Raw genomic sequence first — 19,415 nt, 5'->3', positions numbered from 1 at the left:
ATGATGGAAACTATGATAGCTTGCCTGTGAATCAACAATAAGCGATTAAAAACGCACGATAAACTCATTCACCATTATATGTCATATGACCGTGGCCTGCCACATAAATTGTAGTTCAGCATGTTTGGTTTTTTCATGCAAAACAACCCCACCCCCTCTCCCCCCCCCCCAAAAAAAAAATAAATAAATAAATAAAAATCATGCGTAGCTGTAGTTCTTGCACATCCGTCTCGAGAAATTAATTCCCCATTAAGATCCGGAAAGTATGCAATCAGTATGAACCGTCTCTTAAAGTCAGAGCGCATTATTTGTAACACTATATCTCATTATTTTGCTTCATTCCAAATTTGCAGACTTTCACCGCTGATGAAGACGAGAACAAGGTTCAGCTTTCCCAGTTTGAGATTGACAACGTGTATGGAGTGGTTATTGAGATAATCGAGGCTGCGGAAGGACAATGTAATGTTCGCTACAGAATAACCTTAGACAAAAAAGGTAACACCGAAACATTCTCATTTGTTGACTTCAAATTTAAACCAATCAAGGAAAAAAGGCACTCATATTCAGAGCCTCCGTGTCCTTCTGATTGTTATAACTATGCGTCGATCTATAGGTTCGCATGACTGGATACCTCCCACGACCTTTGCGTGTATTTTTTTAGACGAAATTTTCATAGTGACAGATTTCATAATTCTTCGTGGTGTTTTGCGCAGTGAAACTGTTGAATTTATTCTTTGAATATTATATCTTATTCAATTTGTGTGCTTGTATAGTTAAACGATTCTCTTTTCGCAAGCAATATCAGTTGGTTGGTGCACATGGATATATAAAGTTTCTTAAATATTGTTAGACATGATTCGTTAAAGCAAAACAGTATGCTTTGGAGATGCACTTTCGACCATGCACGTTTAGATAATGCTTTTTCTCAAATGAGGGAAGTATTTTTCTTTGTGTGTTTTAACATTAGTTTACCCTCGATCTATTCACAGCTGGAAAGGAATCGCCACAAATTGGAGCTAGAACATGTACCCGATTTCTGTCACGTCGTAGAGGTGAGTTTGCCATGTTATTACCCTCTACTATTGAAGAAGAAATAATAACTGGATATTATGGTGTTGACAGCCGTCTTCGAAATAATACATGCTTCACTGCCTGAATTCAATATAGCCTTTTACCATAAACGAGTGTAAATTGGCTAATGAGTTATGATTGTAGGTGAAGAGGATTATTTCCTCTCAATAGATGAAGGAGTCATTTGATCATTCGTATAAATCATAATCACCAAATTGAAACAGATCGCATTCAGTAGGAAAAACAAAAAACAAATTACTTCGTAAAACAAAAATTACATTACAAAAATCGAAATAAGCTGAAAGAATGAGCATGGTGTGAAGACGTTCCATCTCGTGCATGGTTGGTCAAATGTCTAAGAAACTCCGTTGTTCTTGTTTAAAGCTGATGCATATAATGTGTAGTTTAGTTGTATCACAAGACATCCGTATCCTGATCCCAACAAAGCCACAAATATTTCATTTCATTTCATTTCATTTTTATTTCATTTTTATTTCATTTCCGGCCAAAGCATAATAATATGACAATTGCATATAAACAAATTAAGTACAAAGTAACTTTTACATATCCAAATGAAATTTGAATACACGTCATTTGTTTACGTGAAACAATAAACATACTTTAGTTGAAGAAGTACATGGACAAAATATGACTGAATCATAACAGAGAAAAGGTCGGAAATGGAGGGGACTGCTAAAAAGCCAAGCTTGTAGAATGCAGTCCCCTCGTGAGTCGTGAAAATTATAGTAATAATACAACGAGACAATTTGACATAATCCTTGGGGAAATAAATATCAATAAACATAAAATAGATATAAAATCTCATAAATATTCGGGGAAATCACTGATTTTCTCAATAATTTGAACTCCAAACGATTTATGTTACAAACGATTTTAGCAAAAACTATCGCTTACATTTTGTACATTTATTAATACTAAACATTGATTGCAACTGATTGACAAGTTGCCCTACATCGACGTAAATAAGCACTGAATTGATCAGTGTTTAGTAGTAGCCATGATAAAAAATCATGGGCGTACATACTCGAGCAGGATTTGAACCTACGACCTCCTGATCACCGGACAGGCGTCATCTCCACCGCACGCCTGTCCGGTGATCAGGAGGTCGTAGGTTCAAATCCTGCTCGAGTATGTACGCCCATGATTTTTTATCATGGCTACTACTAAACACTGATCAATTCAGTGCTTATTTACGTCGATGTAGGGCAACTTGTCAATCAGTTGCAATGAAAACATCTCGACGGAAGAAATTCATTAATTTGAATAAACATTGATTATACGAATTTACACTTTTATACATCGTTTGTTCCTACCCCTTACTCACATTTAGAACGTATTTGAAGGACCAAAGCTGTTTTTTTTTTATTCTCATAAGCAAATGATAAACGGCAATTATTACTACATTAAATGTTGTTTCTGCCAACAATTTGCTGATCAGATTATTTTCAATTTATGAGAAGTAATGAATTTACTGGTATTTATTCCACCTGGATGTTATTCACCAAGAAAATAGAAAATGAAATATTATATGTATCTACATATATCTTTATATATGTATATGTATATGTATATATGAAGAGTTTGTTCGCAAAAACCAATAAGTCCATTTTTGAAGATTTTGAAGTACGGTCTCTGTCATAAAGTACAAAATAATACCTTTTAAAGGATATATTGGTCACTACATATAAAGGTACATTTTTGAAGTTATGGTCAAAAGAAGCAAAATTTTTTTTATTATTCTCTGTATTTTTCTCGACCTTTAATCGCAAATATCTCCATTTGGCAAATATGGACTTATCGGTTTTTGCAAACAAACTCTTATATATACATGTATATATATATATATATTATATATATATATATATATATTATATATATATATATTATATATATATATATATATATATATATATATATATATATATATATATCACAATGGGAGGAGAGGGCACTCTGTCAAAGGAATGTTCTGAGTCATGGTCATTGCATGACAGTTTTCCTCATTATGAAAAAATCTATAGACGAAATCAAACAACCGGTTTTTCATTATTTTTATTTTCTGTCACCCAAACCTATAGGTACTTCTGGTCAGTCGTCGAGGAGGGGATCCCAGGGTAAGACTCAAAGCTTAAAAATTGATCACAGTGTGTGAGTAAATGGCACCTGATGTGTTATGGAAATTACGCATATCAGAATATCATGATAGGGAGGGGGTATTTGTAAAGGGAATGCTTTCAATTGTGGTTATTAATTTGGTGTTTTATAGCATTATGCAAAAATAGAAGAAGAAAAAATGGAATCAAACTTTACAAAATTTAAAATGTATTTTTTTTTCTTTCATTGAAACCCAGGTAACAATGATCGGTCGTCAAGGAGTGGATCGTCAAGGAGGGAATCTCAGGGTAAGACTCAAAACTTTGAAGCTGATCACAATCCGGAATGAAATCTAATTAATGTGTTATGATTAAATTTCAATTCCAAAAGACGCAGAAGCTGAAAGTCGCCGCCACTTCGTATCGTCACTTGATAGCAAGCTATTCTAAAAGCAAAAGCATCTTACAGATTCACCTTTGGTTATGAGGATGTGATAAAAATTGGTCTCGTTTCAAGGCTTAGACTCCATTTGAATTGCGATACGACGACATAAAATTGTTAACAGAATAAAATAACTTTCATCTCACAAAGCTCTCGCAGCCTCTTAGGTACAGGGAGTACCAGTAGCCCAGTTCTAAATTGTAGCGTCGAGAGGGTCCAGAGAATGTGACTTCTTTTCAAAGTTTAACGCGCTTATATCTGAACTAGCACGGCATATTTCATTTACTTGACGTAGATTTGTCATGAATTCACCTTAAGACTTAGAAGGATATTCTCCTAATTAGTTTTTTTTAATAATTGGTTTTCAATGCTTGTTTTGTCGACAGCTCCCCCACAAATAAAAATCAAAATAGATAAAATTCCACTGCTTTGTCTCTTGTATTCATTGTGACAGTTACTTTGAGAGGAAATTTTGAAGCTGACGAACCGAGGAACGTCGAGATCGACATCAAGCCAGCTGGGAAGCTTCGTAGTCTAAAGATCTGGGGAACAATCACTAAATACGCTCTAAGGACATGCATCTCAGAAGACTTTAGTGATGAGACTTGTCCCTATGTCAGGGATGATGGCGGAGATATCAAGGTAGTTGGCCCCCATCATTCTACTTCAGGATTGTATTTTCGTTCTTGCAAAACAACATTACATTATGATTATTCGTGATCTACTGTGCAACCAGCAGTTTAACAGTTTCATCTTTTTAATCAGTTTAATCTTATAGGAGCAGGCATTAATGCATTTGTGAAACCTTAACAGAGCTTGTGCAGATGAACTACGAATCCCTGTATCCTACTAGGTTGTGTTGTTTGTGTCACACGTTGGCATTTTTTTAATCTCGTTCCTTATCATGGCATAACTTGGCTGTGAATCAACATTAAGCGGTTGAAAACGCACGATAAACTCATTCACCATTATATGTCATATGACCGTGGCCGGCAACATATATTGTAGTTCGGTATGTTTGATTTTTTTAAAGCAAAAGATCCCCCGCCCCCTATAAAAAAAAATGATACATTTGGTTTCGTGCCTAACTGTAGTTCTTACTCATCGGTATGGACAAGTAAAATCCCTTTTCAAAGATCCGGAAAGTATGCAGTTATGAACCGCCTCTTGACAAAAGAGAGTTAATTACTTGTAACACTGCATCTCACTTGCTTTATTTCAAATCTGCAGACTTTCACCGCTGATGAAGACGAGAACAAGGTTCAGCTTTCCCAGTTTGAGATTGACAACGTGTACGGAGTGGTTATTGAGATAATCGAGGCTGCGGAAGGACAATGTAATGTTCGCTACAGAATAACCTTAGACAAAAAAGGTAACACAGAAACATTCTCATTTGATGACTTTCCAAATTTAAAGAGGTCAAGGAAAAAGGCGCTCATATTCAAAGCCTCCGTGTCCTTCCAATCGTTATAACTATGCGTCGATCTTCATGGTCACTGGATACCTCCCATGACCTTTGCGTGTTTGTTAGTTGGTTTATTTTTAGAAAGAAATTATTTCATACTAACAATTTAATGATACTTCGTGATGTTTTGCACAGTGAAACTATTGAACTTATTCTTCGAATATCATATCTTATTCAAATCGTGTGCTTGTATAGATCCTAAACAATTAATCATTTTTTTTCTTTTGGCAAGCAATATCAGTTGGTTGGTGGATACAAAATTTTTTCATAGACAATAATGTACGTTAACACGAAACAGAGTACGCTGTGGAGATAGGCTTTCAACGATACAAATTCACTTGTCATCTTAAGGACAGATAGTGTTTTTACTCTAATGAGGGAGTTTTTTAGAATATGTTTTAATGTTGATTTTATCGATCTATTCACAGCTGGAAACAAATCGCCACAAATTGGAGCCAGAACATGTACCCGATTTCCGTCACGTCGTGGTGGTGAGTTTGCCATAGTACTCTCTGCAGTTAAGAAGAAAGTATACATAACTGGATATTAAGGTGTTGCAAGCCGTCTTCAAAATAATACAAGCTTCAATGCCCAAATGCAAAATAGCCTTTTACCCCATAGAGTGTAGATTGGCTAGTGAGTTATGAGTGTAAGTCAAGAGGATCATTAAATTTTCCTGTCAATTGATAAGGATTAATTTAATCGTTCGTATAAATCATAATCGCCAAACTGAAACGGATCACATTTCGTACTACATGACCAATTTCGACACATAATGAAGATGAAAGAGTGAACATGGTGTGAAGATTTTTTATCTCATGGTTGGTCAAATGTCTAAAAAACTCCGTCGTTGATGTTTAAGATGATGCTTATGATATGTAGTTCGGTTGTATCACAAAACATCCTGTGCCTGAGATAAATTGCCCAACAAAGCCACAAATATTCGGAGAAATCACTAATTTTCGGTTTATTCTAGAAACGATTTTCATGAAAAAACTATTTTTGTACATTTAGTACATTTACAGTATCAACACTAAACATTGATCATGCGAATTAAAATTTGTTGCATTGATTGTTTATATCCCTATTAAGGGTAAACTCAAGTAAAACTTATTTGAAGCACCAAAGCTGATTTTTTTTCATGGATAAATGGTATACCCAAATAATGGCTTTAAGGTAACAGCAATCATCAGAACATTAAATGTCGTGTCTGCCAAAAATTTACTGATCAGATTATTTCAATTTATGAAAGGTGTTATATTCATTGGTATTTATTCCACTTGGATGTTACTCACCAAGGAGGCACGAAATAAAAAAATATGTAAATTACAATGGACGGGGGGGGGCACTCTGTTAAAGGAATGTTCTGAATCGTGTTCATAAGCATTTTGCATGACAGTTTTATTCATTCTGGAAAAAAAATAGAAGAAATCAAACTACCGGTTTCATTATGTGTATTTTCTGTCACCTAAATACACCCAGATACTTCCGGTCAGTCGTCGAGGAGGGGATCCCAGGGTAAAACTCAAAGCTTAAAGGGATCGTATAGTTTTGGTTGAAACCTTATTTCAGGTTTCTATTTTCTTTTCTTTTTTTGGTGAGATAATGAGGAACCTCTTATAAAATATGAAAGACCATGTAATTTTATGAGGAATTAAAAGTTTATTTGATGAAAATTGGTTTTGAAATGGCTGAGATATCCAAAAAAGGATGATTCTAATAAAGTGTGGGACCCACACTTTATTACGATCGCTTTGTTTACGTTGTTTTTGGATGTTTCAGTCATTCCAAACCCGATTTTCATCAAATAAACTTTGAATTCCTCTTAGAATGGTATATTCTGTACTAAATCAGAAGTGTTTTCTTGGTATCTCGCAAAAAGTTAAAAGCCTATTTTTCATCTCCACCAATACTGTACCATCCTTTTAAAAATTTATCACAGTGTGTGAGTAAATGGCACCTGATGTGTTATGGAAATTACGCCTATTAGAACATCATGATAGGGAGGGGGTATTTGTTAAGGGAATGCTTTCAATATTGTGGTTATTAACTTCGTGAGTGTTTTTTAGCATTATGGAAGAATAGAAAAGGACAGAAATGGAATCAAACTTTACAAGTCTTTAAAATGTATTTCTTCGTTCACTGAAACCCAGGTAACAATGATCGGTCGTCAAGGAGTGGATCGTCAAGGAGGGAATCTCAGGGTAAGACTCAAAACTTTTAATCTGATCACAATCCGGAATGAAATCTAATGAGTTATGATGAAATGTACGTTAGTCACGCCATTTGGATTGCAATAAAACGGCGAAATTAGTGTTTTAAAGAAGTTAGCATTCCTAGTTATAACCACTCACGAAAAGAGTGCCCGATGAGGCTAGTTTGGAAACTTGTCCTCGAGAGGGTTAAAGCATGGCTCGACACTAACTTTTTTGTTTGGTGGCCCGATGGGGCCACCAAAATCCTAAATTTCAAATTTTTGGTGGCCCGAGAGAAAAATTTGGTGTCCCGAAAAAACAATAAAAAACATTAAAAGTCCTTTGTTTTAATGAGTCAAATATTTAAGTTTTATGATAGTAAGAATTAGAAGTTGGACATATCTACTCATGAAATAAACTTCAACAAACTTGCAACACTCACTCTCAGGCACTCATTCAGTCCTTTTGATCCATCCTTTAAACAAATTTAACTGCTAATTTCCGGCGCAAAAAGTTACGAATTTATTGACATACTTTTCAAAAAATTTTGGTGGCCCGAGGCGGGCCACCAAATTTGCCCTTTTTTGAAATTTGGTGGCCCGACTTTCATTTTTGGCGGCCCCGGGCCACCGGGCCACCGTTAGTGTCGATCCCTGGTTAAAGTAATGAACTTTCTTGTCAAAAAATCCAACAATAGGACGTCTTTGATAAAGTCAAATTTGTTTTGTCTCATACTTTTGCTTTAACTTGACATGAGAAATTCCGAGTAGTTCCATCCCTGTAACCGAGGAAATATAGAAAAAAAAAATCTTATTCATTATATTTCCCTCCACCCCTCCCCTCGGAGAATAGATAAACAACCACTATACATCACTTGAGGAGTTCTCCTTATTTCGGCACAGAAGAAGAAAAATTCCCTTATGCGTTTGTATCGAACAGCGTGTACTTAACAAGATTATCTGATTTTTTTTTTCGCTATGTACTCTCTAAAAAAAAATCGAGTGAAAATATTCACTCTAAAAAGAGTGAATACAAAAAAGAGTGAATTTCGAGTGAAATTGGAGTGAATTTTGAGTGAAAATGTTCATTTTCACTCATTTTGGAGTGACGTCAGGGATCACTCCAAAATCTTCGAGTGATCCCTGACGTCACTCCAAAATGAGTGAAAATGAACATTTTCACTCAAAATTCACTCCAATTTCACTCGAAATTCACTCTTTTTTGTATTCACTCTTTTTAGAGTGAAAATTTTCACTCGATTTTTTTAGAGAGTAGGCAAGTCTGGCCAATCGTCAAGAAGAGGATCGCAGAGTAATAATTCATTTTTGACAGATTGGATTATCAACCATGGAAATCAAGTTTTCATTGACTATTGTTGCTGTACAAAGTTTAAAGTGTGATAATATCAACGCCACGTTCATCCAATTTGTGTGAGACTGTACTACTGTTTTATATGTAAGATCTGTAGCAGTTTTAAACCCAAAGTTTGACACTACCAGACTACTGTAGATGTTTTAATATTATGAACTGAAAGGGATAACATGAAATCTGTAGTGATTTTAAAGTCGGTATCAGTACATACACACAAAAAAATCCTAAACCAAAACACACACACACACACACTCACACACACACACTACAAACAAAAACAATAAAAGAACAGAGTCAAAAGTAAATGTTCATCCTATCTCTTGTATTCACTGTAACAGTTACTTTGAGAGGAAATTTTGAAGCCGACGAACCGAGGAACGTTGAGATCGATATCAAGCCAGCTGGGAAGCTTCGTAGTCTAAAGATCTGGGGAACAATCACTAAATACGCTCTAAGGACATGCTTCTCAGAGGACTTTAGTGACGAGACTTGTCCCTATGTCAGGGATGATGGCGGAGATATCAAGGTATAGTCGGACCATGCTGCCAAGTCCACCTTCATAGACATGTTTATTGAGTGAATGCAACAATAGAATAGTAGAACACATCAGTGACAGTTTGAGGAACAATCACTAAATACGCTCTAAGGACATGCTTCTCAGAGGACTTTAGTGACGAGACTTGTCCCTATGTCAGGGATGATGGCGGAGATATCAAGGTATAGTCGGACCATGCTGCCAAGTCCACCTTCATAGACATGTTTATTGAGTGAATGCAACAATAGAATAGTAGAACACATCAGTGACAGTTTGAGGAAAATCAGATAATCCGTTCAAAAGTTTATATGATTTTTTTTTTGAAGTTTCTGCGCAGTCACTGCTGGATGAGAAAACTACTACTGCTTGTGATGTCACATGTGCACAACAGTATAAAATATATATTAAAAAACCCCAACATATATTCACTTTTCTTAATAAAAGGTCACCTGACTTCCCTCTTTCAGAAGGCTCGGGAATAATATTACCCTTAACATAATATATACCTCAGTGACAAGTCGAGGAAATGTATATTTTTTCAAAAACATATACTATACACTGATAGTGATCTCTCTTGAACATTGAATGTGAAAATCACGTCGATGAATATGTTGGGCGGACAGCAGGAGCCTGGTGACAGAATTTAATCACGTGTTAATAATCAATTAATACCATAAAAATGACAAGAATTGACGGCTGTGTTTTAGTCCGTTTTATGTTCTATATTGCACTAGTAGTGCTATGAATCTTGAATGGTCTAAGTGGATGAACCGTGAATCCTTATAATTTTCTATAAGGTTCATTTTGTTTTACATTTTGTAATAATTATGTGTGCATCCTTTCATCAGAAATGCACATAGCTTAACTCTAATATCAATCGATAGAAATCATACCGCACGAGCATTATAAACAAATGTACATCATGTCATATTAGTATGTCACATGAATGTAGTCTGAGACAAATACTCTAGGTCTGTGTTTGTTTTTTGTTTTTTTGTTCAAATCGGGGCCCACTTTGGTTCCTGCAAAGTTTCTTGAGGTCCATTTGCGGTAGATCGAAAGTGAATCTTTTTATTTGATATCTTTTTTGTTTACACACACACACTTCTCTAGAAATGTCCATTGTAATATTTCCTATAACAATCTTTGATTTCAGAGACAAAAAAAAAATTAGAACATTATTATACATGCTATATGTGATAATTAGAGCAGAGCGCATTACATGTTTACACTATATCTCATTGCAACTGATTGACAAATTGCCCTACATCGACGGCTACAGTGCACTCCCGTTATAACGAAATGCTCGTGACCGGCAGTTTTCTTTCGTTATAACCGAACAGATACATATAACGAAAACAAGGAAGCCAAGCATGACGATTGTGATACTCTTTTTGTTGAATACTCGTCATACACTGGAAAGCTATGTGAACAATAAAACAAATAGTTATTCAATTTCAGATTATTGTATTAAATTCATAATAACGCAAGTTCCCCTCGGAAACTGTGCGTGACACACCAAGCAAACACACAGTGATGTGACGCGTTCGCCCATGCAGAGACGCTATAAAATGCTTGTTCCGCTACGTATTTTCGAAAGCGATCCTCAGTTCGTTATAACGGAGCACATTTCTTTTGTTTTTCTTTGTCAGTGGCGCTCAGAAAAGACTTCGTTATAACGAAAATTTCGCTATAACCGTGTTCCTTATAAGCGAATTTCGTACCATAGAATTTAATGGCGATAATTTTGGGACCAGAAGTTTTACGTCTTTGTAACGAAATTTCGTTATAACCGTGTTCGTTGTAACGGGAGTGCACTGTACTACTAAAATCATATCAATGGCTACTACTAAAACATTGATCAATTCAGTGCTTATTTACGTCGATGTAGGGCAATTTGTCAATCAGTTGCAATGAAAACATCTCAACGGAAGAATTTCATGAATTTGAACTACTGTATATCTCACTTGCTTTATTTCAAATCTGCAGACTTTCACCGCTGATGAAGACGAGAACAAGGTTCAGCTTTCCCAGTTTGAGATTGACAACGTGTACGGAGTGGTTATTGAGATAATCGAGGCTGCGGAAGGACAATGTAATGTTCGCTACAGAATAACCTTAGACAAAAAAGGTAACGTCTCTTTCTATAGGCATCATAAAAACCTTCTCTCCAGATGATTGTCAGGATTTCTATGAATAAATTAAATCACCTCTTAAATGGAAATAATAATTATTATATTATCTTCATGCTTCTTTACGCTTTGAACTTGTTTGTCCATTTATTCACTCAGTAGAATCACGAAATATTATCATTATACAAATCTAGAAGAACAAACTAAAGAGCGAGGGATAAATTGCCCTTCTCGGCATAGTCTTATCAGTGACGGTAGTGCTTGTCTTTCAATGGGTTCAACTGAAAGCGAATAATGTACTCGGGACCTAAACAAAAAACAATCAATGAAAAAATACAAAATGTTAATTAGTAACACAATAGTAATTCATCTGTACAACAAGCAAAACAATATTAATTCAGAGAATAAGCCCTCTCATCTCAACTACAACTTTATTTCCCTTCGCCTCGGACTCCATTCCAATATTCCGTGAATATTAACGTAAGAAAATCATAGAAAGTGGAGGTATTTCGTACCTCTCTTGTTATTTCATTATAGGCCTACATATTCCATTATAATAGTGAGCTTATTGTATCAACAGGGAAAGCACTAAAAGGGGATACCCACAGTGGTGAATATGAGTAAATACAGTAGTCTGTTCTTGGTTTTATGTAGATAGCTTTCCTTATGAGCGCATTTGAGTAGTATTGATGCGATAGAAATTCAAGATGGTATATAATAGTAGAACAGGAGTGTTCAAATTGCTCAGAGTTCTAACTATACCATAGAAAGAGCATGTTTGTGCTGCCTTATATAGCTATAAGTATATAATACCATACGTTTATAAGATACCTCCTGAGAGCGAGTGCTTTTGAAAAAAAAAATACTGTCAGATTTTCATGTGTTTTCGTACTGTAGTTATTTTATTCTAACATGCAAATTGTTGGCTCGCATGTTTACGAGATTTAATCACTTTTCTTTTTTCACTCACCGTCAATTTGCTGGTGAACAATAATTCCTAATGAAAGACTTGTACAGTATATACTAGGTGTTTCAAAAAACATTTCCCTTTTTTGATTCTTAATAATACAACAACTGTATATCAAATAACACTGTCATTGATATGAGTGATAGCTGAATAGTGTACAATTTGGTTGAAGGTGGTTTAAGTATGAAAGCATAAATAAGTTTCATGAAATCCATTATTTTCACAGTTAGGTTCCAGACTTTGCTCTATTTTCAACCCTCTGTACAAAATTTCACTTTGCACAGGGGTCAATGGGTGTGTATGGGAGTGTGTGGTTAACACCCTGACAATGGTCCTGAACAATGGCCAGGGTTTGAATGCTTAATTATTCATTCATGAGAAATTCCACTATCACAGCTAGTCTTTAATCAGCCTCTGGCAGTATCTGTGTAAAGTCAAACGCCTGTCGATACTGTCGTTGAGTCGCGCCAGTGCTCTCCCTACTTCTGAAAAAACTAAATTACAATGAATACCTTCTGTTCTATCGTAAACGTGGTGACAGGAAGTAAAGAAAATCAATTAGAGTATAATACACTTGTGTATATGGAGCCTTAAATAAATCTACTCTGAAACAAATCGCCCTAATGGTAAATGCTGCTGAACTCTTTACCAAAAATGATCTCTTTTTATCGAAAAAGCAAAAAATTTGTCAGACTATTTAATTAGTAGACAGTTGTATTAAAGTGAGGAACTTTAGATCATTGATGCTTATTTATATCCCAAATTTAGTGATATGTCAGAAGCAAAATTTGAAAACGATTGCCAGCTGGAATGAAATGTGGTGCTTACAAGCACTTTACCGTGCATGAATTCAGACTAGCAATGCCCAGGGCAATCCACATGAATTATTGATTAAGCATTCATGTGCCAGGGAGCGCCAGACTGACGCCTAGTCAACAGGTGGTTCAGGCATGTCCATTGTTCAGGGCCATTGTCAGCACACACTCACGTACACATCATTGGTTCCTGTGCGAAGTTCAATTTTTGTACAGAGGGTTAAGATTTGACCAAAATCTGAAACCTTACTTCAAAATCAATCTTAGATTTAATGAAACTGATTTATGCTTTCACATGCAAATCACCTTCGACCAAATTGTACACTATCCAGCTATTAATCATATCAATGACAGTTTTATCGAATGAATAGTTTTTGAAATATTTATGATCAAAAGTGGGAAATTTTTTTTGAAACACCTAGTATATATATATATATATATAGTTAAAGCAGAGTATGCTGTTGAATTACGCATCCGTCAATGCATATCAACTTGTAATGTTACCACAGAAATATTTAAATGTAAATAGGGAGTGTCTCAAAATTTGTAAATCCTGAATCTTTTCACAGCTGGAGAGAAATCACCACAAATTGGGGCTAGAACATGCACGCGATTTCCGTCACGTCGTAGCGGTAAGTGAGGCACATTAGGCATACTCTTTATAAGAAGAAAGCATAATTACAGTCTTATTCGAAACAACTCCCTTCGCGTAGCCGGAGTACAATAGTCTTTTGTTACGTTTACAGATGAATCAATGTTATGAATGAGATTAAAAGGGATTATCCCCACTCTATAAAGGATTCATTAATTTAGTCACTTGTATACTTATTACGCTTCCAAATTGCACTGAGTATTCGGCAGAAAAAACAACAACAAGAACAACTAGATGACCATTGCAACTGATTGACAAATAGCCCTACATCGACGTAAATAAGCACTGAATTGATCAGCTGAACTGATCAGCTGAATTGATTGAATTGAAAACACTGATCAATTCAGTGCTTGTTTACGTCGATGTAGGGCAATTTGTCAAGTATTTGAAATGAAAACATCCCGACGGAAGAACTTAATGAATTTGAACTAGATGACCAATTTCTAACTAGGCTGTCAGAACTTTATGTGAGAATATTTCATCCCATATAGTTCCAATCAAAGACACGGCGTTTTTTATGTCATTCAAAGTAACAACAAGCATCATCACTTTGTTATATCTGTCAGCAATAATATATTACTTACATAGTTTAATTTATTTGAAATGTATTTGATTTTGTGTTCTTATTCTATGGATGTCTTTATAGATCTTGGCTTTATGATGGAATGTTCGTCCCAGATAGAAGTTGAATTCAGAATCTGATCGAGTATTGCATGTTTTAAAAATTCATATTGTCTTTTACTGATGTCCAGGTTCCAATGGTCGGTCGTCAGGAAGGAGATCTCAGGGTAAGACTCGTAGCATAGAGCTTTTCTATAGTGCTAGTAGCTCCATGCTTGGAGCTAAGAAGGTCCTTTTAAAAGAAACTCTTTCATTCAGTGTCATTTGTATGAGAGTTTCAAAAATGATTCCCCCTCAAAAAAAGGGAAATCGAAGAAATACAAATAGAAAAAGTTTTTAATTCCTGCGTACCATGTTCTTAATTTTTGTCAGACAGTTTAAAACTCCATTTCAACCTCCGCTGCTGAAAACCTTTCGCATTCTTTTTTTATGCCTCCGCCACAATGTGTAAATATCACTTCTTCCTCCATGTCTCCAAACATGGCTCAAGGTATAATCATGAAACTTTGTAGGGCTCCATAATCTATGCATGTTCTGCCTGACAGTGATTTTCTTGGGAATATTAGGGTCATAGGGTCAAATGAGAGAGTCAAAGGTCAGGTTAGAATGCTAAAATTTTACTATTTAATACTGAAATTACACTTTTATCCATACCTTGGAAATTACTCAATGTACAAACTTATAAAAGGGTGAGAGTCATGTTAAAATCCTCAAATCCTCAAATACCAGCTCTCGTAGACAATAATGCATTAAAGCCATTTGTCCAATTAAGCCTAGTTCAATAAAAATGAACATTAAACACATTTTTGACAAAATATGTAACTTTAACACTTTGGCAATTATATGAAACCGTCATCACATTGCCAAGAAGTACTATAGAACTATTGGGAGAACCACGCATTATTGGACGCCTTCTGTGATTGACGGTTTGGAGCAAAACGTATACCTACGTAGTGTCAAATTGATAGCTAGCTATCTTTGACATGATGATGTGTTTGAAACATCTTTACAGATCCACTTTTCAAGGCTGTAAGGAGGGTGTGGAAAAAACCTTCAATCACCTTGAAAAGACGAAACCACGCTTGGATTTCGATATGACGACAGAAATGTTGGGTCATGTTTCTGTCAGCTCTTTTGCAATCGTTTAGGAAGAGTGTATTAGGGACTCAGATTGAAAATCGTCTCTTGAATCTTCTTTACAAAATCTATCGCCGCAATTTGGGAATCCATGATGTTTTTTTTTAAATTTTGTTTTGGTTACAACAACTTTGCGCTAATTCTTTTGCAACTTAGCAGTTTTAAGAATTCTCATTCATGGCTTTTCGGGTTTTTTTCCTTATAATTATGTGTGTTTTCTTTCATTGATATCCAGGTTCCACTGGTCAGTCGTCAAGGAGGGGATCCCAGGGTAAGTCTCAAAGTTTAAACCGGATCATGGTTTGTGACACAGGATGAATATGTCATGTAACTTGTACATAAAATATCAGAATGGAGGAACAGCTCCTTGCTGAAAAATTGGTAATTTTAATCATTATGCTCACAAAAAAAACAAGAAGTATGAAATCTTTAACTTTCGATGTTTAACAAATTTGTATTTTCTGTCACTGATACTCAGGTTCCAGTGGTCGTTCGTCAAGGAGTGGATCTCAGGGTAAGACTCAAAGCTTGAAAACTTAGCTGATTACCCCGGGTCTGTGTTGAAATGACAGCTGATAGATCCTAATCAGGAAGGGCCTATCTTTAAGAAATGCTTTGAATCGCTGTCAAGTATGATCATCATAATCAGAATATAAAAAACAACAAAAACGAAATCAAACTTTGCACAGCATCCAATCGAACTGTAAACCAGATTGAAGTCACGACTAATTTTTTTTTTTGTAAGGAGAAAGTAATCAATGTGGTTAGATGCTTGAAAAGACCATGTATTAGAATAATTGCACTTCTAGTTTCCTTATCAATACTATACTTGTGTTCATAGTTTTGTAGAATTGATAAGGCATTCAAAACACATTTACGCTTCATCATTTACATGAAGTTTCTTTTTTACAGGTTTTCAGAAAATTTGACTTGCTTTTTTTAGTGGCTGGGAGGACATTCAATATCATATCTAATCAGGTCGATGATGTCTAAGGGATTTGTGAGCCAACATGTTTTTTTTTCGGTTATTTTGGAAGATGCTATTTCGGGCACATTTTCATTTTTAATGATTCTTTTCTAGTTTTCATGTCAGGATATACATGAATTTTTAGGTCGCCTTCCTCAATTTGTCAATTGTCAATTGATAGCAAGCTACTTCTTTACATGCATCTTGACATGGTCACCTTTCTAGGTTATGACGACGATGTGGAAAAACAAAGTTGAGCACGTTTCAAAAATGTAGACTCCTACTTGGATTGCAGTACGAAGACTAAGATACTGTATTTTACTTAATAAGTGCCAGTTCTGTTATAGCCACTTGATAGTAAAGGAGTGTATCAGGTTCTCTGCTTGAAAATTGCGGCTTCCATGAAGGTGATGATTAAAAGAATGGAATTTCTTGCCAAAATCTTCAATTTGGAATGGCAAAGTAATGACAATCATCTAAGCAATTGCAAAAATACAAAAATAACAATAATTGTTTTCGTACCATCGCCCCACCCCTGGAGAAAATTTGAATAAACTTCCACTGCTATGTCTCTTTTATTCATTGTGACAGTTACTTTGAGAGGAAATTTTCAAGCAGACGAACCGAGGAACGTTGAGATCGATATCAAGCCAGCTGGGAAGCTTCGGAATCTAAAGATCTGGGGAACAATCACTAAATACGCTCTAAGGACATGCATCTCAGAGGACTTTAGTGATGAGACTTGTCCCTATGTCAGGGATGATGGCGGAGATATCAAGGTAAAGTTGGACAATGCTACTTCAATGGTCTGACTTTTCTTTTTCAAATCTTTGTCAGAAAAAAATACATGTATTTTCAAAGATCTAACAAGTATTTCCGAAAGTAATATTTCGATGATGTGAAGTACTCATTTTTTAGCAATTTTCTTTTTGTGCGCACTAATTGGCCGATTGGAATTTTGTACAATTTATAGTTGGTTAGTTAGTTAGTTGACGGTTTGTTCCTTGATTTTGGATAAATGTCTGTACTTTAACCACCTGTGACGCAGTTTCACAAATAAATTGTGATGACGGATAAACACAGAGTGAATCTTATTAGACCAAACGTCAGAGAGTAATTCAATGAAACTGGGAGAGCGCAACTGCAATCAAGTAGCGGTGCGTGCGGCCGGGCCGCAACCATGCAGCCTCGAGCGTGGCATCGTATAGATACGTGAGCATGGCTAGACAAAAATGCACTTTACTGACAACTTCGTAAAATCACAGCAACACTAAAACCTTACTGAAATCATGTGGTTCAGGGATTTTCCAGGGGAGATTAGCTTAAAATGATAAATTCTGAGGAAAAATTAAGACAAAAATTGGCCTGTATTACAGGGGTATCATAAGTGTACAATTTCATCATTATCCATAATCAAGATACTGCCAGCCCAGCATGACTGTTGCCTTGGACATGATTATAAAGCCCGGGTATAAGACCTACTAGGTCAGTACGTACTTGATATGCAAAAAACAAAACAAAAGTAAACAAAACACCCCCCCCCCCCCCCAAAAAAAAAAAAAAAAACAAAACAAAACAAACAAACAAACAAACAAAAACAAAAACAAAACAAAACAAACAAATAAACAAACAAACAAACAAAAGCAAACACCATGCAGCGTTCGTAATTTCATATCCACAGACACTCTATTCCTTATACATTCCCTAAAAAAAAACCCCAAATAATCAATTTTTCTTTATTCATAGGTAGTTATAAAAAAAGACAAAGAGCCTGTTTTACCTATAACACTATTTGTGTATCCCATTTGTTTGATTCCAAATCTGCAGACTTTCACTGCTGATGAAGACGAGAACAAGGTTCAGCTTTCCCAGTTTGAGATTGACAATGTGTACGGAGTGGTTATTGAGATAATCGAGGCTGCGGAAGGACAATGTAATGTTCGCTACAGAATAACCTTGGACAAAAAAGGTAATATTGTCATTCCACAGACAGTGCAAAATTATTTTTATGATGATTTAACAGTATTCTATCAGGGTTTCCGTTCGATAGTTAAAAGACGTAAAAAAAAATATTAGTTGAATATAAAGAAATATCCTGATAGAAGTAACGTCTTAGCTCAGTCTTGTAGAAAAAGAAAGAAAGAAAGAAAGAAACAAACAACCCTTTATGACTTGGAATATTCATAACATATATCGTGATTGTTATTATTACTGCCTCTTGGTTTAAAAACAAAACTAATGCCAGATGAGAGGGCAGGAAGACATATTTTTATACGGTATATTGTATGATCACTAGTTTCTCATATTCAGTTGTTTACACAATACCCAATTTTTATTTAAAACTTTTTTTTTCAGATTATCAACCAATTACGTCACTTTATATGGGAAACTTGATATCTTTTCATCTCGTATTCAGATCTTAATCATGTTAATAGAATTTCGTTTGATAATAATGTTACCCGTTTTGACCTGTATCTAATTATTACTGCCACCAGCCTTTTTCAGCTCCGATTTTATGAAGTCAAATCTCAGGTGATGATCGATGATTCATCTTTGGAATCACATTTTTCAATCGTTTCATAGTTCAGTTCAGAACATTCAGTGGAAGATAATAGTTTATCAAAGAATGTTAATGAATCTTCATCATTGAATTACAGGTGGAAAGGAACCGCCGCAAGTATCTACGCGAACGTGCACACGATTTGGGTCCGGTGCCAGAGGTGGGTTTTATAAGTCTCCTCTCCGTACTGCTCTTGTCAAAAACACTCTTGGCATCTGCCGAGGAAAATCAAACATCATTTTGAGTGACTAACCATTTATTGGAAATCTGTCTATTTATCACAAAGTTAGAATATTTGTATACAATGCATACATATTTAACATAGATTTTTGTAAAACATCCAGCTTTTATCTATACTTAAGAAACCAATT

At 35.4% G+C, this 19,415-nt stretch overlaps 1 protein-coding gene across 1 annotated transcript in view; it reads left to right on the top strand.

Annotated features, from left to right (window-relative positions):
- The window catches only part of LOC139717736 (uncharacterized), a 32,820-nt gene extending 13,724 nt beyond the window's left edge, over positions 1 to 19,096 (top strand). The window contains exons 14-30 of the mRNA XM_071629236.1: positions 354 to 495; positions 990 to 1,052; positions 3,171 to 3,206; positions 3,444 to 3,494; positions 4,082 to 4,269; positions 4,858 to 4,999; positions 5,521 to 5,583; positions 7,246 to 7,296; positions 9,281 to 9,375; positions 11,183 to 11,324; positions 13,677 to 13,739; positions 14,512 to 14,547; positions 15,753 to 15,788; positions 15,996 to 16,031; positions 17,076 to 17,263; positions 18,312 to 18,417; positions 19,068 to 19,096. Of these exons, the coding sequence (XP_071485337.1) occupies positions 354 to 495; positions 990 to 1,052; positions 3,171 to 3,206; positions 3,444 to 3,494; positions 4,082 to 4,269; positions 4,858 to 4,999; positions 5,521 to 5,583; positions 7,246 to 7,296; positions 9,281 to 9,375; positions 11,183 to 11,324; positions 13,677 to 13,739; positions 14,512 to 14,547; positions 15,753 to 15,788; positions 15,996 to 16,031; positions 17,076 to 17,263; positions 18,312 to 18,417; positions 19,068 to 19,096 (1,467 nt within the window). The remainder of the gene's footprint in view (positions 1 to 353; positions 496 to 989; positions 1,053 to 3,170; positions 3,207 to 3,443; positions 3,495 to 4,081; positions 4,270 to 4,857; positions 5,000 to 5,520; positions 5,584 to 7,245; positions 7,297 to 9,280; positions 9,376 to 11,182; positions 11,325 to 13,676; positions 13,740 to 14,511; positions 14,548 to 15,752; positions 15,789 to 15,995; positions 16,032 to 17,075; positions 17,264 to 18,311; positions 18,418 to 19,067) is intronic.
- Positions 19,097 to 19,415: the final 319 nt, after the last annotated feature.

The sequence above is a fragment of the Diadema antillarum genome, unplaced genomic scaffold, assembly GCF_040938485.1.
Source record: "Diadema antillarum isolate AM-2024a unplaced genomic scaffold, OU_Dant_1.0 scf00000081, whole genome shotgun sequence".
Lineage (NCBI taxonomy): Eukaryota > Metazoa > Echinodermata > Echinoidea > Diadematoida > Diadematidae > Diadema > Diadema antillarum.
The sequence above is the reverse complement of the archived record's forward strand: the minus strand, read 5'-3'. Positions and strand labels throughout refer to the sequence as shown.